This window comes from Electrophorus electricus, chromosome 5, assembly GCF_041902795.1.
Source record: "Electrophorus electricus isolate QZ-2024a chromosome 5, ASM4190279v1, whole genome shotgun sequence".
Classification (NCBI taxonomy): domain Eukaryota; kingdom Metazoa; phylum Chordata; class Actinopteri; order Gymnotiformes; family Gymnotidae; genus Electrophorus; species Electrophorus electricus.
In genome coordinates this window covers 4,031,249-4,055,775 of record NC_137501.1, presented here as the reverse complement: position 1 = coordinate 4,055,775, position 24,527 = coordinate 4,031,249, and the positions used below count along the sequence as shown (strand labels likewise).

The 24,527-nt window shown below is 41.2% G+C and overlaps 2 protein-coding genes across 8 annotated transcripts; both read left to right on the top strand.

Annotated features, from left to right (window-relative positions):
• Positions 1-3,644: 3,644 nt before the first annotated feature.
• mamdc2a (MAM domain containing 2a) lies at positions 3,645-17,496 on the top strand. 5 transcript variants are annotated; one of them, XM_027006267.3, is made up of 14 exons: positions 3,648-3,936; positions 4,240-4,356; positions 8,257-8,507; positions 9,150-9,234; positions 9,431-9,568; positions 9,839-10,095; positions 11,555-11,648; positions 12,466-12,612; positions 13,248-13,513; positions 14,055-14,151; positions 15,040-15,195; positions 15,441-15,700; positions 15,969-16,053; positions 16,831-17,496. In XM_027006267.3, exons 1-14 carry the CDS (start codon positions 3,906-3,908, stop codon positions 16,890-16,892), a joined length of 2,046 nt encoding a protein of 681 aa, XP_026862068.2. In that variant the 5' UTR covers positions 3,648-3,905; the 3' UTR covers positions 16,893-17,496. The 5 variants fall into 5 exon arrangements, 4 of the variants coding, with proteins under 4 accessions (XP_026862070.2, XP_081571203.1, XP_026862068.2 ...); XM_035530198.2 differs by lacking the exon at positions 3,648-3,936 and adding an exon at positions 5,511-5,614; XR_014123979.1 differs by lacking the exon at positions 16,831-17,496 and having other exon boundaries at positions 3,645-3,936; positions 15,040-15,191; positions 15,349-15,700.
• Positions 17,497-19,292: 1,796 nt separating this feature from the next.
• si:ch211-117c19.1 (alpha-galactosidase MYORG) lies at positions 19,293-24,505 on the top strand. Of its 3 annotated transcripts, none has more exons than XM_027006294.2 (3): positions 19,293-19,345; positions 20,914-21,406; positions 21,679-24,505. In XM_027006294.2, the coding sequence occupies exons 2-3, from the start codon at positions 21,126-21,128 to the stop codon at positions 23,468-23,470; spliced, it is 2,073 nt and encodes a 690-aa protein (XP_026862095.2). In that variant the 5' UTR covers positions 19,293-19,345; positions 20,914-21,125; the 3' UTR covers positions 23,471-24,505. The 3 variants fall into 3 exon arrangements, with proteins under 3 accessions (XP_026862095.2, XP_026862096.2, XP_081571202.1); XM_027006295.3 differs by lacking the exon at positions 19,293-19,345 and adding an exon at positions 19,365-19,535; XM_081715076.1 differs by lacking the exon at positions 19,293-19,345 and adding an exon at positions 19,915-20,374.
• The last annotated feature ends 22 nt before the right edge of the window (positions 24,506-24,527 follow it).

The window sequence follows — 24,527 nt, the reverse complement described above, 5'->3', positions numbered from 1 at the left end:
AACAAGTGACAGAGAACCCGAGGTGGACAGACAAGGTTCTGCACTCATCCCTCACACTTTGTTACCACGAAGGACCTGGACTCAAGGCCCCTACCCAGCCCTGGGTGGCTGCAGAAGGGTGCTGTTGTAGAAGCCTGCTGGGATCTCCTGGAGGTCTTCTTCACAGCAACACACTTTGTTTAAATCTGTCTTGACTGGGCCCACTGATATGTTTACATTCTGAGAAGATGGCCTTGCACACTCGAGCAAGTCCATTAATGATAATGTCTGACTTCTATGCTTGAGAACGAGCAGAGACTATGAGGGAATATGTGTGTTTTTAAGCAGAGCTGATTAAGGTGACCCCTGGGTCATGTGTATGGCATGAACATTGTACAGAAGATCGTGTTGTTCTTAGGAGACATAGGAAACACTACGAAGTGATTTGGATTTTTCCAACTCTAGCTTTTAAAAAATGATCTTGGTCATAATAATAATAATAATAATAATAATAATAATAATAATAAGAAGAAGAAGAAGAAGAAGAAGAAGAAGAAGAAGAAAATATGGTCTAATCAATATAATCTAATCAAAAGTGATTTCTGAGGACCTTAGAAGAAGACTCTCTGAAGATCAGCCTGCCCAAAATGGGATTTCTAAAGAATTGGACCTCCATTAATCCACAGTCAGTTTATAAATTGAAGAATTTAGTACCTCAGTCTGTGCCAGGCCACTCCATTGAATCAAACAAATGCCAAAGAACTGTAAGGTGTCAGCAAAGGAGCTGCAGGCCTGTCTTGGACTTTACACCACCATTCATGAGAATGAGCACTGAAGAAGAGCGGCATTTATGGGAAGGGACACCACTGATCTACGAAGCACTCCTGCCCATCTCAAGCTTGCTAAGGTCGCATGAATGTTCCATGCCACTACTAGACATATTTCTTGTGTTAGATAAATCCTGAACTTTTTGCTAAATGTGTGCAGCGTTACAGAAGAAAACACAGCATTGCATATCAGCACCAAAACCTTATCTTGACTGTGAAGTATTGTGGAGTGGGTGTGGTGGTGTGGGCAGCTCTATTCCCTCAGAAGCAAGATGACTTTAGGGACTAGTGAACTCCAGGTTGCATCAGGCGGTGCTGCAGGTGACTGACTGGATGTTTATTTAACGTAAAAATTGGCAGAGGGTGTAATCCTACTAGATAATAGTGATTAGAACATAGGTATAAAAAAAACAGGAGAAAACAAAGAGGAATTGCATTTTAGAATGGCTAAGGCATTGTAGAAAAATACCCCCAAACCACTGCAAAGTAGTTCACATACTTTTTAAAATTTTACCTTTATTGTTTAAAGCATTTTTTAGTTCATTTAAAATTCTGGATTGTACAAGTGATGTGTGCTTTTCATTAAGTAGAACTATTCAATATTACTATTACTTTGGTAAACATCAGATCTTATTTTAGGAGCTATCCATGAAGAAATAAAAGTGATCCCAGAAGGTTCTCAGCCTTTTTCTCACAGCTGTTAGTTCCCATCCTTTGTATGTAACAGATTTTCCCCCCATTAAATCTCAAATGAGATAAAAAATACATTAATTTAAAAAAAACCAAAAAAAACCAAACCCATCTAGAAAAGTACAATATGTTTACTGCAGTAATTTACACAAAAGACACCAGGCTCTTACTGCTAATAGTCTCCTGTATCTTTAGCACATCCGTGGAAACTAGTTTCAACTAGTTTAGAAACTAGTTTGTTTTAAGGGCCACTGCGCTCCATGTCCATGCCAACTGACAGATTCAGCTTAATCCCCCCGTAAAAACCAAAACCACAATTTGTTCCATGACCACATTGTTAATGACTTGTGAAGACACATCCAGGGTAGAGGCTCTGGAAGCACTTTGGTCTTACATGTTGACCTAGAGAGAAACAGAGATAGTGTTTATTAAAAGAGAGAGAACAGACAGTAGCACACACTGATTCACGCGCACACACACAGTCTTTTTACAGCATGGAGTCGAACAGTGGAGGCCAGACTCTTCATTAGTGCTTCTGTGACTTTTGTAACACCTGGTTTTGTATGGTACTCACTCTTTTAGGTGGAGAAACGTAAGGCAACTATGTCATCAACCCTGGTTTCATGGACATGCAGTCCCAATGATGACTTATATGTGATTGCTAACAATTCCATTTACTTCTATTCAAAATTTTATTTCAACTTTATCGAAATCATATCTATACATAGGTGAACAGTATAATGAAACATAACTCAATTTGCCTGAGGTGTAAACATATACAAAGCAGTAAAATGAGTTCTGTATAGTTCACAAGACATTAGTACATATAATCACACTGAATGAAGAACACTGATTAATGTGACACTAAGATAATCAGTAATAAAATCAAATTGATTTAAATCAATTTTGGCTTTCATTGTTTTCAGAAGTGTAAAGTGTAGTACAGGTATATATTTTGTTTTTAATAGAAGATACATTATTAAAAAGTGGCTTTACAAAATGTTGAGAGAAATATTAGCTATTTGTAGATAAATAGCAGATGGATTCAGTTGGGCATATGCAAAGGTGAAATAGCAGTGCAATATTTCTGTTTTCCAGAGACATTTCAAAATGAAGGATAACCATTTAAAATCCTGCGGGGCAGTGGGAGAGGAATCACTTTCCATATGGACGCAGACCAGACTGGCTTTGCATGGATGGGGTCTGAGACAGTGCTGACAGTTCTGGGAATGTATTGAGCATCTACAGGGTCTCGTTTGGTCAGTAATCAGACCTAGACATCTGTAAAGGTGCCTTGTGACAAGGCCTGTTGTGTATAAATAAATCGGACTTGACGTGAGTGACTGTTGAGCTACCATGACCCTGCCGGACAGCATGCTGGGGTACCATACTATGCTTTAAAAATGAACAAGAAATAGTTAATGGGGTGTAGGAAGATCAGAATATATGATTTCACATTTGTGGAACAATCAAGAAATATGTATGATGTTCAATGGATAGAAACAGGCAGTAAGACGGAATTATCTTAAACCAATGGACAGGTTTCCCCTCTTCAAAACGTTTAATATTTAAGAATATTTAAGATTACACACAAAAAAAGAAAAAGAAAAAGTAAGCTTTTCCTCTCAAGGCTGAACTGCGCCCTTTTCAGAGTATTTATTATTTGCAATCGGGTTTCTTCTTGTTTTCTAAAACACTTGTGCAGTTCTTTGCCGTTCCTGAATCTGAACTGGAGAAGAGAAAAACGGCTAACATGTTGGTAAGACAGTGGCGTTGATTATTTCATGTTTGTATACATGATGCTGAAATTGATAAATGAAGTGGAGCTTCTCATGAACTTTAGTGTGTGTAGTGCGTTTGACAATCGGCATACCCAGATAAACCACAGAAACACGAGTTTGCACCTGCATGTGTCGTACTTCTCTTCACTGTATTTATGATTACTAAACTATCAGCATAACTGTATATTACTATTTAACTGCTTACCTAAGCTGGTACACATTTTTAAAATCAGTTTGTGTTTAAATAGAAACAAATCCAAAAGGTTGTTCACACCACATTTGAAGGGACAAGCATTGGCACCTTAAATGACAGTCCACATCCTAACGCAAATATTACGATTAATGATCTCGTCTGTGCGAGAATCACTCATCCCATGGTGTCCCGTTTAGGAAGACGCGCACGCCAGCAGAGGAGCGACCCCTCCTCTTTCCAGCCCGACCAACTGAGCGTCCAATTGCGGCTTCATACAAACGATGGAGATTTTATGTAACGGTAGTTAACGAAGTGACTCTCCAGGAGTCGTTGAACATCCCCGCGTATGACTTGCGTTGACGCTGTCCGGTCTCAGTGATTGTGGAGCAGACAAAGCTTACGCCATCGGCGCTGTCTCCCGCTGCCACCTCTGCCATGCGTGTCCTTCATCTTTCAGTACTTCTGGGTAAGGCATTTCTTTCTATTTTTTTTTTTTTTTGCTTCCACACATGCAAATAGTACGTGCATAGTTCATTTGAACCATTTTCACATGAGCAGTAGCAAGCGTTTGCCCCGAGGTGTACGTATAGATCCTCTGCTCATCAACGTGAACTTTTTTCCCGTTGGAGAGGCAGCTTTTCCCCGTAACCCCTTCGGGTACTAATTTCTCGTATGACTACCGACGTGCTTTTGTAGTTTCTGCAACGATTTAGAGAAGCTTTATTTTATTAGCGTCTAATATGTCTTATTTCTAATTTTGCGTTCTCAGTCGCGCTGGCCGTGGGGGCGCAACAGCGACTGCTCCCCGGTTCCTGCGGCTTTGAGCAAGGCGCTTGCGGCTACACCTCTGATCCGGCGTACGCGCCGTGGACTGTCAACGACGAAGGTATGTTAGACTACTCTGGCATCCATGCTGCCTGTTGAGATTAAACTCTTGCAGATTGATAAAGTGGCCGCAGCGGTTTCGTGTTGATAAAAGTTTCTTTCAGCGTCCCTTCACGTTGTGAGATTTTTTCAACGAAACTCGGAAATGCATGAATCACGGGGTTGACTCGAAAGATTAGGTTCACTCAAACTGTTATACAGTCTTAGAACACTCAGCTTCCTCACTTTGGCCAATGAAACTGACCACGATAACACAACAGCGGATTACAGGAGACACTGGCCACCACAGTGGCCATAACACAACAGCAGACGACAGATGTCACTGACCACTACAGTGGTCAAAACAGCAGATGACAGGAGATGACACTGATCATTACAGTTGCCATAACAAACAGCATATGGCACTGATCATTACAGTGGTCATAACACAACAGCAGCTAATAAAAGACAGCTCCATGGCAGCAATAAGGGAAGATACAAATAATTTAAAACTAAAATATAATTGGGTTACCATGGAAAATGCCTTTAAATGGTTAAAAAATGTAAGGGTCAACAACATCATAAATCATAAGTCATACAATTGCATTGACTAAAACTGTGTTTGTGGTGCTCCATGTGGTTAAGGGCAGATGTATTCAGCAGAATTCAACAAAAATATTCAAATAATGTACATGCTGAATTATTTAAAGATCATCTGCATAGATGTTAACGCATATGCTTAAAATGTACTTATCTGATTAGCAGGTGCTGAAACCAGATAAAGGACATATGAAGAATTGTGCTTAATGTTTCCGTGGTCAACATTCTTTGCACAAGTGCAATACAGTATTTTTCACTATTTATTTTCTTGCTATGTTGTGGTAATAGTGTGACCTTCTCACCTCTGTTACATACTGAGATGTAAAAACCCTGAGATGTAATGGCTCATTAATGGACATGAAAAGACAGGAAAGACTTGGGGTCCTGCCATCTTCACGAAGATTGCCTTTTTGTTTTTGTTATTTTAGTTAATAAAGTCCATCTGAAGTCTTTCAAGCAGTGTATGCAAAAGAAGCAACCTACTGTATTCTTTAATACACATTCTTTTTTCTCCCTCCAAAACTAAGTTTTGCTGTCATTGCTAGTGTGCCAAAAAACCTTTACTGTTGTAAACAGTTGGTGGTGGAGAAATGTGAGGCCTTGAATCAGTGAGCCGAGTGAAGGAAGTAGGCCACCACCACTGACCCAGGATCAGCTGTAATGGCACTTGTGGCTGCATGGTAGGTAGTTGTAACCATACCAATTGCCAGAAATGTCACCTCCTGACTCAGCCCATTGAATGGGGAACAGTTGTTCTGCATTTCCCCTGATAGTATGTTAAATAACACCATAAACCCACACTGGGCCATGACTGTGTCTCTGTTTGGTTTCCCTGGCAACCCCAGCACTCTGTGGTGGAAATACTTTATCCCGTAGGTCCTGTAACAAACTAGCCAGTATGTTGAGGTGAAATATGGTAAATATTTTCTTAGTATTAATGTGGTTTACAAATCCAAGGTGCTTTTTCTCTGGGACGATTGATATCCTTCACCTTCAGCGGTGAGTTTGTACAGCCATCGGTGATATATGTGGAAGTATGGGGGTTTCTTAAGGCATGTGTGTCTGAGAAAAGCAAATGAGGGGGTGTCCTTGTCTTCTGGGGATTGAGTAAGTAAGTCCAGCAGCCCTACTAGCCTGTTTTCTCCTGACATTTTTGAACAGCTGCAGAAATCATTCTGTAAGTGTTTCGAGACACACAGCGTACGTCCGCAAGCTCCAGCTCAGCATCTGCATGCATGGGACGAGGAGGATGCTTTGAACCAAATGCCTCGATTTTCAGGGCTCCCTGATTTGGGCAGCAGCTGGAATGAGTGGGAGAGTGTAGAGGGAACCTGAGTTAGTGGAGTTCTCGCTGGGAGGGGAAGCTCAGCAAGTACCGAGGCTGTTGAGTCATTGTGAAATAAAGGCTCTACAGGGTAGCATATCCCCTTACCACCAGGGCAGCCATCACCGCTACTCCATGTGCATTTCATTGAGTCATGTCTGCAAATGACATCATCACCTGCTTTGTGGCTAGACTTGGTGCCTGGCGGTCAGAGGCACAAAGTGCTGCCTGTCTTTTTTGTAATGAGCTCCTATGTGTTTGATGACTCGAGGCTTTTTGGCTCATAAAAAAAACACTGAGAGAGAGGAAATATACCCCTTCCTAAGTCTCAGTGCCTTAATTAGCAAATGCAGCAGCTGTCTGTTTTGTGTTTTTGAGACAACAGAAGCTTTACAATAGCAGTAAAAGGCCTTTCGATGAACCCAGTTCATGTATGTACACCCGCGGCCTGTCTGCATGGGGCTTTGAAGAGTGTAGAAAGACCAAGATTAACTGCAAACTAGTGCAGTGACATTTGGCCGGCTTCTTTCTTCATGTTGACTGACTACGGCCAAGACATATGGCAGCTGTGTGTCTATTTTTCCACAATCAACCTTCCCAATGTAATACCTTAAATACAACATTAGCTCTAGTAGGCTAGCAACAGAACAGTCTAAAGACATTATTTCATCCATCAGACACCAAGTTCAGAAGAAACTGGGGCAACGGTTCTATCTGAAGGTCTAGTATTTGCCCATGGACTAAATAAATTAAAAAAAAATCCCAAGTACCAAGATGTTGGAAAAATCATTTTAACAAGAGAGCATACAAAGAGAAGACAAAGAAGAGAAGCAGAGATGCAGAATGTGGTGGAATCAGTAGCAGCGCAACTGTGACAACGTTTGGAGGAGTTCCAGAAGGTTCTAAAGGTCATATGGCATGCTGAAATTTCCTTGACAAATAGCATTTCTGTACGCTTTTCAAATTAAACTGTTTAAGTTCAATCGCAGACTGTTGTATATGCTCTAAGCAGTCTTTTTGAACCAGAGTGCTTCAATGAACAGTTCTAGCCATCATCACCATGTGTTTCCAGTTATTGTGTAAATCTCAGTTTGAAAAAAGACCTAATATAGATCACACCTGGTGTTTGATATTCAAGCTGGATAATAACGTGGGCCAGTATGGACCACCCATCCATTTGATTTACTTTATATTCAGCAATTAAGACTTTTCAATATCACTGCAAATGCATTGCCTCATTGTGCATGACACTGATATACTGTCTTGTTTGGGTTATTGGGTCATTTTAGAGAATTCAGCTCCACTGGTATAAATGCCAGCCCCTGATGACGAAAGATGATGGGTCCTTTAATCAGAATCACAAGTTTATATGCCATATTGTTTATTCATGCCAGCACCTGTTAAAATGCAACACATGCATACGGTCAGATATAGCACTATATTTGTTTTAGTTCAATCCTAGGTTGCACTGGAATCTCTGGCTCCTTTGCCCTGTGGGACTATAAACTTTTAACTTGTAAATGTTCAATATACATACAGCTGTCAGTATATGACGTTTAATAGTGTATCTAGGCAACATATGCCAGATTGCCCATCCATCCAACCATACAGGTGAGGGCAGAACCCCCAAAGAAAAACAACACAATTACACACAATAATGCAGTATAAACACAGATTACAAAAATGTGACTAAGTAATGTTTACAAATTATTCATGAATTGATTAGAAAGAGACAGAGGGGGGAAAGTGAAACATGTTCAAACAATGCCTACATGTTTCTTTTTTGACTGGGTTACACATTCCACTAAACTGTCAAAGTGGTAGAACTTTCCACTAAACTGTTACAGTGGTAGAACTTGGCAGGTTTTTAAAGTAGTTGCGATGTGGTATGTTTTTACTGAGAAATGGAAAATCCACAGTAGATATTTTGATGCAGCTTGACTGTTGGCTTGTGAATGTACCATTACATATGATAACATGTCTCTGACCTTCTTATAGGTCGCTTCATAATGGCAGACTCCTCGTTTATGGAGGAGACTGACAAGGCCATTCTAGTGAGCCCTGATTTGGAAATATTTGAGTGGAGCTGCTTGCGTCTGGTCTACCAAATCACTGGGATGGGCTCACTCCTGGTCCACTTACGCCCCGACAGCGAGAACTTTGACTACGTGCTGTGGTCTGCGGACAAATCTTCGGACAGCTGGCTGATAGCGAACGTAGACCTGCGTAACATTTCTGGCACCTACCAGGTTAGCAGCTGACATGGAAGAGTCTCCCTCTGTGTCTCAGCAAGAAGACAACTGAAAACGTTCACACATAAAGCATGTTTGGCCATTTGAGTTTAAAATACAAAAAAGCTGGGTTTGAAAAAAAAGCTTTTGCTAACACTTCTTTTACATGCTATTTTTACACCAAGACCATTTATTTAGGTTAAGTGTTTAGGTGAACAGCATACATTATGGAAGGTGTAATATGGAAGCCATGAACAAATGAAATAAAGATGATTATGTTTAATAATTATTATGAGTTATTACTGCAGAGCAAATGAAGCTGTCCAGCATTTCATTTCTAGCATACACACATTAAAGTAATGATGAAAATATATTAAATATTTACACAGATGTAACAGTCTATGATGTGCGTTAGATGTAGTTTTGGATTTCCTCATGTGACCTCTCTCAGACTTAGCAGAGCAACAACAGAAGACCATCACTCATAGATTTATCCCACATGCAAAAAGAACGAACACTTTAGTGACTTTATTCTGGGCCCCTACTGAGCATCCATGTACACTTGCTATTTTAAAGCTTCCCTGTAGAGTCTGACTAGTAGACAGCATCATGCTACATACAATCTGTGCATGTATTCATTTATTTATTTGATTGATTTAGCTTTTAATGGAGGCCCAACCCAGCCAAAGACCAGGAAACAGCATTGCTATCTTTGAAATTCATATCATCCCTGGCTATTGTATAGGTACATCTTTTGATTCATATATTATTTTCATATAAGATGATATTCCTAGCCTATTGTCATTGCTTCACATGATGCTAGCTATCATTAAGTAGTGACATGTGATATGTATAGATGGCGAATTCTTAACAGTATTGCCATATATGTTCAGTAAGTTTCAGATGACCTAAAAACAGAAATGTGTAATGTTTTGTCTTAGAGTGCAACTTTGAGGAGCACCATTTGTGTGGCTACAGCAACCAGTGGAACCCCAACGTGAACTGGTACGTGGGAGCCAGGCTTGCTCAAGACCTTCAGTCCGACCTCCCAGACGACCACACTATGAACAACGAGAAAGGTACAGAAGGACGGAAGAACAACTTTATGTTGTAGTGATCACAACGATCACCAACGTCACCATGTTTTCCAATAACCTAAGAGCGAGAATGTTGCCTGCGTGGCCGAACGTTCCAAAACCACCAGAGTTCCTTCAGGATCTTCCCAGCTTGCCGGTGTCCTCCGCTGTTGCCTGGTTTCTGTCCATTTACTGATTTGCTCAAAGGGTCAATCTGTCACTGTTTCAAATGATTAACTTATTGGTCTGATGCTTTTGCATGTTTTGAACCAGGTCACTACATGTATGTGGACTCCATTTATGTTAAGAAGTTCCAGGAGGTAGCCAAGCTTGTGTCACCCATGACCACCACGCCCATGGCGGGCTGCTTGTCCTTCTACTATCAGAGGAACCAGGCCAGGGGGAACTTTTTCTCCGTCTTCACCAGGGACCCACTGGGCCACTACGAGGAGATCTGGAGGCCGGATGTGTACGCCACCTCCACCTGGAAACTGGTCCAAGTGGATATTCGGGCATACCACCCCTTAGAGGTCAGTACAAGAGATAGATGGTCATTGATATTAACTGCATAACTGCATATATATTAACTGTTGATATGAACTGTTGCATATGGGATGAAATAATGTTTCACACAGCACTTCATCAAAACAAACTAAGCTTAGATTCACAGAAACAAAAGTTGTTTTCTTCAGAACAAATGAAATCATAATTCTCTTCCAATTAACATACTGAGCAACAAACTGAGTTTGAGTTTCTGCACTGGAATGATTGCACAAATATTTTGTTAGAACACTGGGCTCTTTTGTATGTCTTTTGTAATGAAATTCAGAGACAGTGGGCACTACAATATAAGGCAGCGGCTGAGATTGTCCATTAGTCTCCCTGTGAAGCATCTCATGGAAACAGAGAGTCAGGGAAATGGCACTTGCTCACTGAGTGTTCAGCATTGTTTCAATGTTGTTGTGCAGCAAAGTCAAAAAAGAAATCAAATAAAGGACAAATACTCTTAACATCCAGTTTGGCAACTTTACTGCTTTATGAATAGTTCTTTTGACTTTGAAACTTAGGAAGGGGGAAAGTGTGTTGAGGGTTAGAGAAACACTCTGGAGTCAGCGCTCACCTCTACAAAAAATGAAAGTGTGGTGTGGCTGAGACACTTGGCACTAAGATAACTGGTCAAAATGTGTTTATGAAATACTACTGACCTCCTCAGTCCTGCCAGCTGTTAATGGAGTGACTTTTTATAGTTACACTTGTAAGTTCTATTGCACATTGTCAGGGTTTTAATAACTGTACCGTGTGCTGTAGTGTATGGGTTAGCCTGAGAGACATTATAATGAGATGCCATCAACAAATACAGTAAAATGCACTGTACTGCAACGTAGTGTACGGCAGGACCAAACACTAAAGATCCAGGCCTGCTTAAGCCAGGGTCTTTGGTTGAAGGAGAACGCAGTGTTTGTTTTTTGTCAACACCAATTGTGTAAACACGCCCCAGAGGGCCAGATTTGGGCCAGTTCTCGGCCAGCTCGCAGGCTTGATTCAGACCAGCTGACTGTTGCTCCATTTAAGTGGCCGCAGCCAGTTCTTAGGACCTGTGTAAATAAAGATGTTAAGAGTGCTTGAGTGGGGTTTGGACGCCATAACATGCAGACAGAGTTTTGTGTCTATCGCTCTTTGTGTTTTGATGCAAGAACACTTTCAGTGTTCAGTTAGAACAACACCCAGCGTCCAGAGGCTCCCGTTTGGGTTAGCTCGTCCAGAACTGTCTGACCGGGCCATCCTGTTTTTGTCGTTCTGTCTAATTTTTCTTCTTTCAGGAAATGTTCGTATCGTTAGGCACTGGTTTATCGGTACTCTGTAAACAGTTCACATGCATCTTCGAAACGTTTTATAGCCATGAGAAATATCCACTTACGGGAGAGCTTGTTCTGCGTTTAATGAACTCAGGTTGAAGCACAGTGTTCTGGGTTCCCTCTGCATGTCTAGGTGGTGTACGAGGTCGCGTTTAACAGTGCTAGCGGTGGCTATGTGGCCGTGGATGACATTGCCTTTTCTCCTGAGTTCTGCCACACGGAAACAGGTCAGTGCAGTTGTGTTTTGGGACGAGCAGTAGCACATATGACGTAACTCTGCACAGTCTAAAACAGGGGAATGAAACTGCCTGGATACAGGCTTTAATCGTTGGATTTTTAATCATTTGTGCTCACACTGAGGGGCTCATGTGGCGGGGGAATGTAGAAAAAAGCATAACACATCGTCTAATGCATTAAAGATGCAATATGTAAAAAAAATAAAATCTAAAAGAAAAAAAATTATCATCTTATTTTTAGTAATGAATTGCAGTGTATCATTGCATATCAGTTTCTTACAGACCCACAAAATTAAAAAGGAATAAAATACAGATTTTGTACTATACGACACTTAAGATGCCCAAACTAGCAGATTTGCAGATAGACTTTTTCCAGATTTTTTGTCCTTTGTTACTGCTTCACAAGAAGAAAGGGAGTCAGTTTACGCAGCCGCTACTCCCCAAACAGACACGCCGCTCCCACCGTCTGTGAGTGGAGCTGATATGGAACAGAATGGAACATTTTGCTTTCTCATCACTTTGCATTCTGTTTTGTTTGTACTTGTGCCAATGGTTTTCTTTCTATCAGCTTCTGTTTTTAAATCTTATTCCAAAAGAGTGTGTACACTGACCTACCTAGAGAAAACACAGGCCGGCCACATATATACAACATAGAAATACTTTCTGCATGGTTTGTTCTATTTGGATTCCGTCAGCCATGATGGGAGATTTCCTGTGTTCAGCACCTTTTAGACAGATCCCGGAAGAATAATCCAGTCCACTTGGCGGATGTTGAAGCTTTGTGATTTGTTTTCTATGGCCTAATCAGAGCCGACCTTCGACCCCTCCGTGGCAAACTGCGACTTTGAGGAGAGTCTGTGTCAGTACTACCAAGAACACACTGGGATGTCTGTTTGGAACCGAGTCACTGTGAGGCCAAACGCGTACAGGATCGGAGACCACACTACTGGATCTGGTATGTGAACTGAAGCTATGATGCCAGCAGTCAGGCTCATGACCTAATTTTCCTGATGTCATCTTTGCAGAGCTGTGGAAATGCCTTGGCATACTTTAAATATGAGTTAGCCTTTTAGGGTAAGCATTATCAGACCTTTGCTATGAATGCCTGGTTATTTTGGAAAAAAACAAATACTAAAGTCAACTTTTCATGCACCAATTTAAGAAACATTTATGGATGTTTAGCTCTTTTGGGAAATATGCAAGCCTACATCATTCACATTTAATCTTTCCTTATCCTTAATATTTATGCTCATAAATATAAAATTATATAATATATATATATATATATATATATATATATATATATATATATATATATATATAAAAGAAATGGGGATATTTTAAATGTAAATGATAAAACAAACACCTTTTGTGTTTTTGTGGTTTTATATGTGGCCCAAATTCGAATGCTGCTCCTAAGAGAAACAGTCTAGTTTTCAGGAACACTTGATGTACATTTGAATTTAAAAACAGTGTACCTTATCCAGTTACTGGATTTACTCGGTGCTCAGATGTTTGATGTAAAAGAGGAGATACATAAATCATTAATTAATGATAGTTATTTCCTATTGTTCTGACTGTCTGTGACAGGTTTCTTCCTCATGGCCCACACGCATTTCACCTCAGGCCCGGGCTACATGGGCCGTCTGCACGCTCCCTTCCTGCCAGGGAACCACAAGTACTGCCTGAGGTTTCACTATGCTCTGTCTGGTTTCTGGAAGATTGACAATACTCTTTCCCTGTACATCTACGACGAGAATAATGTCGCTCAGGAAAGAATCTGGACCGTGTCGGAGAGCTCCAGAGATGTGTGGACCGAGGTGGACATCACTTATCAGAAACCCATGTCCACTAAGGTAATCAGAATTTATGTAAATATATTTTTCATTAAACAACTTTCATTTCTTTCATAAAAAAATTAAATACAAAATCTGAGAAGCTCAGGGTTTTGTATACTGAACCATTCCTGCAAAGTCTTTTAAGAGGATCTAAACAGAATGCTTGTGGTAAACCTTAAGATGATGGAAGATGTTCATGGTGAATAATTCTGGAAGACACCTTGATAGTGCTGCCAAAAGCCTACCAGTTATGGCAAGGCCAAATGGTCTCTAACGGTGAAAAATCTGTTTCTTATGCAAGGAAATTTGAGGTAATGGAGCAATAGTAAGGAAAAATGTTTTTTTTTTTTATTTCTTTTTTCATTTTTTACTTGCTACAGATTCTTGATAAATTATGTCTTCAAAACATTCTGCTAAGTAGGTTTACTCACCACACTGACAAAAAGGGAACTACTTTACTACTTCCAGGCCTACAAAAGATTTTAGTGCCGTTTTATCAAAGAGTCACCTGATTTCAAAGTATCATTGCTCTGCTTTGGTTTGTGGACTTCCCCTCTAGATAGTGTTTGTCAGTATCTGCAGGAACTTCTGGGACTGTGGCATTGTTGCCCTTGACGATGTCACCGTGACCCTTGGGGATTGTCGCATCACAGCAGGTACGACTCCTGGGTGCAGAGCTGTGGAAACTCTTTTACCGCTCTGTATTTCACAGTTAAATGAATGTTAAAGATTTCTAAGTGCCATTCTCTACTCGTCACTAACTGAGAACAACCTAAAAATGTCAGCCAGGGATGTTCTTCACTACATACAGTACACAGAATCAATTTCAGCATGATACAGACAGAAACTGTGGAAAGATTCAGAGAATTATGGTCGACTATGAGGAATATCTCCAGCAGCAGGGAGGAAACTATGTTTAGCTCTACTATTGGTGTACTATAACAGAGCTCTGTCCATTTAGCCATGGTAAAGATAGATACCAAGGGCGGTTTGATTCCAGACTGGCCCTAAGTGGGGAACATGAGTGTCAAATAACCCTTATTGTTTACAGCTCTGTAAAAAGACTGGTGTTTGTTACTCTAGACATGGTCTTAAACTTAACAACGTTATATACACAGCTGTTTCGTTCAAGTGAATTACATCTTCAACAAGTGAGCCTTGGGGATAATGGGAATAATACATATTCCCCTGCGTATATGTAGTTATAATGGTTGTGTCCATCATCTGGATACTGTTTTGAACAACCACACCTTGTCAGTTTTTATATAACTGCTGTTTATAGACTGATATGTAGTGCAGAAAACATCTGTTTTTGTGAACATGGAAATTAAATGGGCAGAGCCCATTGCAGTAGGCAAAAATAGATGCAGTCTTACCAGTACCCTCTCTGCAGTGCCCATAGGAAAATGAAGAACAGCTCGTTTAACCAAAAAAACCCCAAAGAAGATTGCAGCGTGGCTACCCCAGTGGTCATTGGGACATTCTTGAGCCTTATGCTCTTTGAGGTGCCTGATTTTTAATCCTGGACGCCACTGTGCTTTCAGGACCTCTGCGACCTGCACCAGGACACTGTTACTTTGAGACAGGCGACTGCGGCTATACTCAGGAAAATGAGAAAAAGAGAGACAACTGGATACGGCTCAGGGGACAGACACCCACCTCCTACACGGGTCCCAGGGGCGACCACACCTTAGGGGTAGGTGAGTTAAGAACATACCCACCTCATGCTGTAGGTTGGCATGACGTGTTTGCTCTCTCGGAGACTATCTGCTCGTTTCGCTCAGTCTGTGTACTACAAAATTGCGCTTGTGGTAATAAAGAATGTACTGAAACAAGCATTTCTTATTTCTTAGCTGTATTCACACAGGCATTCACACAACAGCAGTGCACGCTTTCTCTTAGCGGGCCAGCTAACACTGTGTCCTACCATGACTGTGTCTCCAAGGGCACTTCATGTACATCGAGGCGTCACACATGTTACCTGGGCACTCATCACAGCTGGCATCCCCAGAGCTGCGTGGCTCGAGCAGGCTGCAGTGCCTGACCTTCTTCTACCACATGTACGGCTCAGGCACGGGTGTCCTGAGTGTGTTCCTCCGACAGGCAGATGGGACTAAGGACAGGCTTCTCTGGCAGAGGCATGGGGAGCAGAGCATCTCCTGGATGAAGGCCATGGTGGACTATGATTGTTTTAGCAGGCACAAAGTGAGAACATTGGACCTGCATGCCTGCTCTCTCTCACACACACACACCCACACACACACACTCACTCACACACTTTATGGTCTAGTGATCACATTAGACATCAAAGGGTTTGGTACAGAGAGAGAGGCTCAAATAAGTATTTTTTGGACCCAGTCATACGGTTTTTGAGAGGGAGGCTCTTTGCTGATGAGGTCTCTGATCCAGTACTTTGAAGAATGTTGCGTTGCTTTCACTTTTAAAGAAACTGGTTTTCTTTCTTTTTTGCCAGATCATATTTGAAGCCGTCAGAGGGCCTTCAATAAGAAGCGACATCGCTCTTGATGACATCGTGTTCAGAAAAGGACCCTGCCAGGGTGTGTATGACCATAACAATTCACAACCACATGCTCTGGAATTCCAGACCTGTAACCCTGTGTTCCAACAAGAGGTCTGCTTGTTTTATGGCTTGGCCGGCTCACACAAGGAGCCACACAGCTGCGCACTGCAGTTGGATACCGCTAGAGCAGACGACGGATATCCCGCCCTGAAGCTCACACAGGAAGTGCAGCGTGTGCGTGTTGCCTGTCACAGGATTTACCAAAGCTTGGCCTGGGACGTGTTCTGCACGTCCAACGTCACAATTCGTTTTCGTCAGCCACTTCCAGTGACAGTGGAGGACTGTATAAGGATTGGACTGCTTAACACACCTTAGACAATCATATTTGTCATAGAAATTATAAAGCACATAGACAGCGAAAAACACATACATGCTGATACTGTCACTGTGAGCATTCTGTTCATATCAGTACAATTAAGTACTGCAATACCTGATACCATTATGTTCTGTTATATTTGACTCAGTAGGACGTCTTCTCTAGGACGGCGTTGATCAACTGGACCACAGATAATCATTTAAGCGCCACACGTGTTGCGTATGCCTTATATAAGGATGGCTGTCAGTATCAGCAGAAATACCGTCACTACAGTCAGTCAGTACAAACACATACAGACAGATACTTTATATATGGCGCTTAATGTCAGTGTGTACAGTCATAACTCCAGTTGAGATAATACCAAGATAAGAGTGTAGCCTATATTATTGAATGTGTAATGTGTAACACTCCTTTCTCTCTTATTCCCTCTTTCCACAGATCCTGGAGACAGCATCTCATACTCGGGCTTCTCGGAAAACTTCAATGAGATTGAATACTAAGCAGATCACTGGAATATCAATGTATGTTTGTATCTGCTGTGTGTTTCTGGGATGTGGGTTTGCATTGGACATTGTGGAGAGAGATGTTTTCACTATGCATGGTGGCAGAGAGATTTTGTTGTTTCTCATAGGAGATAATGTCATTCTTTTAGAAATTTTTTTTGGAAGCCAAGGGAACAGCATGAGAACTGTTTTATTTTATATGTCTTGCTTAGTGGTTATCAAATTCAGAATGCTTTATTTTGAATTTTCTGTGTTCTTTGACGTTACCCAGCATCCTGCCTTTACCAGTCCTGAGGTGCCTGATAGAGGTATGGTACTGCTGGGATAAAAGCTTTGTTTGAAAATCACAGACAACCTAAGAACTACACTTATTAGACGTGGACACTGTATTTCTGCAGAACATAAATGAATGGTTTACCATTTTTGTATGATCACTGATCAAGTCAGTTCATTGATTTTGATTTACAAGGTCAATTTACAAGTTTTATATATATAAAACATTTTTGTTTGATTTTGATAAGTTTATGGTTTGTAACATTTGTATGTGACTTCATTAAGTAAACACTTTATGGAATCTCTTAAGTAAACTTATAAATATTCAGATGTCTTGTGTTTAATTTGAGCTTTAAGTGACTTCATCATACATGATCATGAAATGTATGTTAGATGACATTAAAAATTATTGCATTTGCTATTAATTCATAACCTTTCCACAGACACCAAGCATTTCTGTACTTCCATGTAAGCACAGGGTTTTTGTACTTTGTCCACACCTGCCTGCGAGCCAGTCTTCAGTCATAAATGGCCCTTTCTTGAAATTAACTCCATTCTGGAGGTTTGAGAGAAGAGAAAGGATCGTGTGTGTGTGTGTGTGTGTGTGTGTGTGTGTGTGTGTGTGTATGTGTATGTGTATGTGTATGTGTATGTGTATGTGTGTGTGTATGTGTATGTGTATGTGTATGTGTGTGTGTGTGTGAAAGAGGCCACAAGAAAAGCAGCTACAACCAAATACCTACAAAGACTGAGGCAAATCCTGCAAAGTCAGCTAAACGGGAGAAACAAGATACGAACTATTAGCACCTCTGTCCTGCCAGGTACCCTGGTGGCATAATCCGCTGGCTTAAGGAAGAGAGAAAAGCCACTGACAGCAAGACCAGGAAACTCCCCACCGCAAGGAGGGTTTCATCCCAAATCCAGCACTCTGAGTCTGTACACTAAGCAGAAGGAGGGGGATGAGGACTAGAGAACATCAGAGCCACTACCCAGGATGAAACAACCAAGCTCCAGCAATAATCCAGGGTAATGGCCCCAAGTGACAAAGTGCTTAGTGAGTACTCAGACAGCAGAAACCCAAGGGTGGAAATGAGGAGGAGCAGGAACCATCGTGGGAGGAAAAATCCGGCAGAGAGTGGAAGCGGCTGATGGTGGAAGCGGACAAATCCAAATAATGGCTGGAAAAGATAGCACAGAGCCACTAATCATGGCAGCACAGCAACTAGTCCTAAACACGAGATCAGTAGAGGCAGGGATCTACCGCACAAGGCTGGACCCCAGATACAGGCTGTGCAAAGATTCCCCTGAGACAATCCAGCACATAACAGTGGGATGCAAGGTGCCAGCAAGCAGGACATACATGGAATGTCATAAGCAAGAGGACCTGAGCTTGAAGGAAAAATAAATTATAATTATTAATTAACTAATTATATTATTATTATTATTATTAATAATTGTCGTTGTAAGCAGTGAATGCTCTGTCTGTCATTTGAAGAGGGAACGGGACACTGTCTTCATCTCGGCTTTGTATGTCTCACGTGTGTAGGCGAAGGGCACGCGAGGCACGCACTGCGTGGGGGAGGCCTCCACGAGGGGACGGTGCATAAGAAATAATAAGAGGTTTTTAAAAGGGGCCTCCACCCTGGCCCTTGCGGTGTGGGCGCACAATGTTGCGCTACACAGCTGTTCCACTCAAAAATAAAGTAGGCGACGAGGATCTTTGAGACGCCTTCGACTAGTCCCCTTAAAAAAAACTCCCCGGATCAGCCCCTCTGAGTCCTCTCGATGTAGTTGTACAGAATGCAACCAAAACTAACCTTCGTGAACATTACTGACTTATTAAAGTAACCGGCATGATGCTGCCATCTAATGGCCAAAGGGTGTAGTTGTCATGAAGTGGGTTTTTGTAAGGTCTTGGAATATTCTTAGCTTGGAAAGTACTTGGTTCAGTTTAAAAAAAAAAGGCTAAATGTAAAACGCATAACTCTGATCAATACACGAACAGTAAATATTTATAATTTCACTGTTGTAGGTCATGTCGTAAATATGATGGCCGATGTCGTAAGGTACTACGTTTCCCAAAATGCAACCTTAATTGCGTTTTTTTTGTCACGTGAAACTTCTCAGCGTTGCACTGACGCGAGACTCGGCTAACGAGCCGGAAACAAACTCCGACAGTAAGTCGCTGTCCTCACACTTACAGACTATAGTACCTTTCACTGTAACTGTGTCCTTATTCATCTTTTAATTCTCAGCGTGTCATAATTTCTTTCTTTTTTTTCTGAATGAATTCAGCTAGGCTTCATGGCTTGTTATCGTACAGCGGTTAGACAACTGGGCTAACGAGTTTGCTGCACCTTTGCTTACGTAACTACACTGCTATCATCTCTCTAAACAATGTTTCTTAGCAGTGAATGTTTAGCTAAATGTGGTTCCACCATGAAAGTAAACTTTATCTATCTATCTATCTATCTATCTATCTATCTATCTATCTATCTATCCATCTATCTATCTATATATATATATAAATATATATATATATATATATATATATATATATATATATATATATATATATATATATATATATATATCTATCTGTATCTCTGTATCTCGCTTCAGACCAGTATTGTGAGGCCAAAGGTTCAAAGTAGTGGACCAGCTGTCTATCTACCTAGATTAGCCAACCTAAGTAACTACAACTATTGGTTTGGGCTGAGGTGGAGTAGTCTATTTTGGATAATTATAGATAACAGTTTTCTAGAATGGTTTACTTTTAATGGTCTCAGAATTGTTACATGAGTTCAAGACATCAGAAATTTTGAAACTAGTAGTAACCTACTGTTTTTTTCATTAATTTATAAACTAAAGTTAGTCTACTTGTATCTTAACGTTATCAATCTATTATGAAATTCTAAACCCAATGTATTTTTATTGCTTGTGTGTAAATTTCTCTAAAGTGTTCTGACCTGATTTTAAACTGTACAAGTGCCTTGGGACCCATTAAATCGTCTATAATTACTAATGTTTGTAAATTGGAGTATGCGAAACTGTTGATTATAACAGACATGCTGAGACATGGGTTTATGTAAACAGTATTTTTTTTAGTGCTACACTTTCACATTACCATTCTGAAGAAAAAGTGTACTTCCTGTGAAACTTGCTGACAGCATCTCTTCTATACTAAGTACCTGGAAAGTGCGTTGGTAAAGGTGTTTAGCTCCTGCTACAACTTTAATCTTAATCTTAAACATTAATCTTTTTTGCAAATCCATATGTACTATAATCCACATGTTTAAATGTAATCTAGGATATCATTCAGGTTATGTGGTATATTTTGCCATCAGACAGCTATAAAATCAATATGGGTATGTTGAATGCACCTCATGACCTTGTGTTTGCAATAGTAAAGATCAATACATTCCTCAGGGTCATGGGTACCATAAATAATCTGCAAACGAATGCTTCAGACAGGGTCAGGGGTATTTTAAGATGGGGTGGAGGCTTCATTTGTTTTTAAATTCTGGTTGTGTCTGTCTTTTGGCATTTAGGATTACTCAGACAAGTCAGTACCTTTTTATATAATCCTGACTGTTGTAATTAATTAAATTAATTACATTAAATTAAATGTAATTAAAGTACATTTACATTAAAGTTGACCAGAATGAGTTGTAATAAATAGACTGTTAATAGAAACAAATATTATATATTTATTCTCATTTTAATCTTTTGTTGCTTATTCCAGGAATGTACAGAGTGAAACAGGAACATTTGAAAGGAAGCAAAGAACAGGAACAATGACACAGGAACACTGAAATTAGCAGAATGTCTTTCTTTACGGCTGCCGATGGTAATGGAACGCACATGTGCAGTACACACCTGTGCGTTGGCTGCTCTGGCAGGTGAAGAAAAGCATTTATTAAAAACAGTTTGCAGCAACTCTAGGAGTTGGGAAAGATGTATCAGATTGTCTCGGCAACCGTCGGGGATGTTGGGCTCAGTGCCATGCGAGAATCCACGCCTCCCAAGAAGAAGAGAGTGGATCGGCATGGACGTAGGCTAATGGTGGCAACCTTGCTCGGGGTGGTGCTTGTGACCGCAGCTGTGGCAGCCTGGAGCTACTATTCCACCTCACTGCGCAAGGCAGATCTACTGAAGACCGAGCTGTTAGACCTCAACAAAGACGGCTTTGTCATCCACAACCAAGCTGGAGCAGTCATCTTCCAGATGACTTTTAGGTACGCATCATCATTTGGCCCCATAGCACATATATACTCTATTCAGACACTTAATGTACCTTAGCTGGTTAATTAAGATCTCTGCAGATAAGACCTCTACAGATTAGTCAGTTCAGATCTTTTATAAATTTGCTTGCCAATTTTGTATTGGAGCTCACCAAAGTTACCCATTGTGGATTTAGAAAAATTATTTGCATTTTGATCAGATATCAGTACAGCATTTTTATTACAGACTGTAATTCGTTAAAAAAAATTATTTTCTTTAATTGCAGATCAGACTCTCTTGATCTGGATTCTTGCTTAAAAGAAGGCAGAGTTCTCACCTGCAGCCGATCCAGTGCAGGGAGCCTGAATTTCTTCATTGAGACAGTGAAACCCAAGGACACCGTGATGTGCTATCGTGTGCGCTGGGAGGAGCTTGAAACTTCCCGTGCAGTAGAGCATGCCATGGCCTACCACGGGTCGCACTGGTACGGCGGAGGAGAGACCAGATCCCAGCACTGGCCTATTGTCTTTCATGGAAGCCAGGAACCTGAGCCCTTCATCACAGGTGATGTTGGTTCAAAACAACGGGTCTTTGGGAACATCTTGGAGCGTTATTGGCTGTCTTCCAATGCGACTGCTATCAAAATCAATGACTCCGTCCCTTTCCATCTTGGCTGGGATGAGAACAGCAAGATGATGCGATTCCAGGCACGGTATGAAAACAGCCCGTACAAGGCCGATTGTGGACGGCCTGTTCGTGCTGAGTTGAGCTATCGTGTCTGCGTTGGCCATGATGTTGGTTCCATACATAAGTACATGGTTCGTCGATATTTTAACAAGCCCAGTAAAGTGCCTTCTGAGGCCGCTTTTAGACAGCCGATTTGGTCCACCTGGGCCTTTTTCAAGACAGCAGTGAACCAGGACAAGCTGCTGACATATGCATCTGAAATCCAGACCCATGGCTTCAACTGGAGCCACCTAGATCTAGATGATCAGTATACCAGTGGCTATGGGGAGTTTGATTTTGATCCAGTCAAGTTCCCCAATGCATCTCACATGTTTAAGAAACTTGGGGATGATGGTTTTAAATTCACCCTGTGGACACATCCTTTTGTGAACTACAATTCCACTAACTTTGGCACTGGAGTGGAGAGAGGGCTTTTTGTGCGAGAACCTAGTGGCGAATTACCTGCCTTGATCCGCTGGTGGAATGGTATTGGCAGCATCCTGGACTTTACCAACCCAGAAACCCGTGACTGGTATGCCTTGCACCTTCGTAATCTAAAGAATGAATATGGAATAGCCTCCTTCAAGTTTGATGCAGGAGAGACCAGCTACTTGCCCCAGCAGTTCAGCACCTTCGTGCCCCTTCAGGATCCTAGCATGTTCACGCGTCGCTACACAGAGATGGCTATACCCTTCAATGACCGTGCCGAACTGCGCGCGGGGTACCAATCCCAGAACATCTCCTGCTTTTTCCGGATCACCGACCGCAACTCGCTTTGGGGTTACGACCTGGGCCTCAAGTCCATCATTCCTACTGTGTTGACCGTTAGCATTCTTGGCTACCAGTTTGTGCTCCCAGACGTGATAGGCGGGAACGCTTACCCAGACTACACCGATGGAGAGAAGGGTTTCCCGGACCGGGAGCTCTACATCCGCTGGCTGGAACTGTCGGCATTCATGCCAGTTATGCAGTTTTCAATACCTCCATGGGTCTACAACAATGAGGTTGTGGAGATCGCCAGGAAGTTTACAGCACTTCACGAGACCCTGGTGGCTCCTCGAGTACTTAAGCTCGCTGGGGAAGTGTTGAACACTGGCGATCCTATCATTCGTCCTCTTTGGTGGATTGCTACAGATGATGAGGCTGCCTACAAGATTGACTCACAATTCCTCATTGGTGATGAGCTTATGGTAGCCCCGGTGCTCGAGCCAGGCAAACAGGAGAGAGATATTTACCTACCTGCTGGCAAGTGGAGGAGCTACAAGAGTGAACATTTTGACAAAGGTCCCATGCATCTTACTGACTACCCAGTGGACTTGGATGAGATTGCCTACTTTGTGAGGTCAGCGTGATGTGATCATAGAAGGGAAGTATTTACCCACAATAAAGATACGTTGCCTATAACAGTCCATTGAATATTAGGCCGCCTTGTGTAATTTTACCTCATGTCTGTATGCCTTGTTGCTTTATGGATATGCTGAAATGTGTCAGTCACGTATTGTTATGCATAGGCTTTGAAGTGGAATTGGGAGGTGGGAGAGTGGCATTCAAAAAGATGGAAATATCGGACTGTGACTGCGTGGGCTTTTGCCTAAAACAATATACTACAGTATTGGGAAATTCGTTAAAACAAACAAAGCAAATAAGGAAGATGGGAAATATAATGGAGGTTAAATTTGCCCATCATTGCAGAGTACGTAAGTGAACACTAGTCTTAACACTGGGTGAAGTAAACAAATATGATGTAATATTATATATTGGCAGCGTATTAATATGACGACACAGAGAACATTGTGATATTTTTCTTGTCACTTCACGTAGTAATTCTCAAAATGCCTTTCACTGTGAAACCCAATCATGGCACACATTCAGTATGCCAGTCAGGGACTGTTCTGTCTTATGTAAACAAGTATTTTTGTTGAATTCATAATTCCTCCCAAACTCATCACGTCATTTTTAGAGCACCATTTTTCATTGTTGTGCATCTAATCTTTGGTTTGCTTGCTTTTGTAACAATTTCAACTAAAAAATTAATATTTAACTAAAGCCGTGAGGTTTGTTTTTTGTTCTTACTGCCCTTCAAGTGGCCCAGAAGCCTAAGAGAAATAATATGCACACATTGGTTTCTGTATATGTTGTTGATTTTTTAATGCTATGAATTTCATCCTAGTCCAGGTTATCCAAAGAGCAAGAAAATCAAATGCACTGTAATGGCTTTTAAATGTAAAATGGTAAAGAGGAATCCAAGGTGCCTTGTTGGTTTTTACAGATTCTTAATTGTAGGATGTCAAAATGTTGTCATAATGAGATACCTCACACAAAAGCTATAGAATTTTAACAAATTCCATTTATTGTTTATTTGTAATAAATACATTTACAAGAGAAAATACCTGCATTTTCAGTTGGGTT

Excerpts from the sequence above, each read along its gene's own strand:
- mamdc2a (XM_027006267.3), top strand. The coding sequence starts at position 3,906 with ATGCGTGTCCTTCATCTTTCAGTACTTCTGG. Across the intron at positions 14,152-15,039 it reads GGATTGTCGCATCACAGCAG|GACCTCTGCGACCTGCACCA; the intron begins GTACGACTCCTG and ends CTGTGCTTTCAG. Across the intron at positions 15,196-15,440 it reads CGACCACACCTTAGGGGTAG|GGCACTTCATGTACATCGAG; the intron begins GTGAGTTAAGAA and ends TGTGTCTCCAAG.
- si:ch211-117c19.1 (XM_027006294.2), top strand. The coding sequence starts at position 21,126 with ATGTATCAGATTGTCTCGGCAACCGTCGGGGATGTTGGGCTCAGTGCC. Across the intron at positions 21,407-21,678 it reads ATCTTCCAGATGACTTTTAG|ATCAGACTCTCTTGATCTGG; the intron begins GTACGCATCATC and ends CTTTAATTGCAG.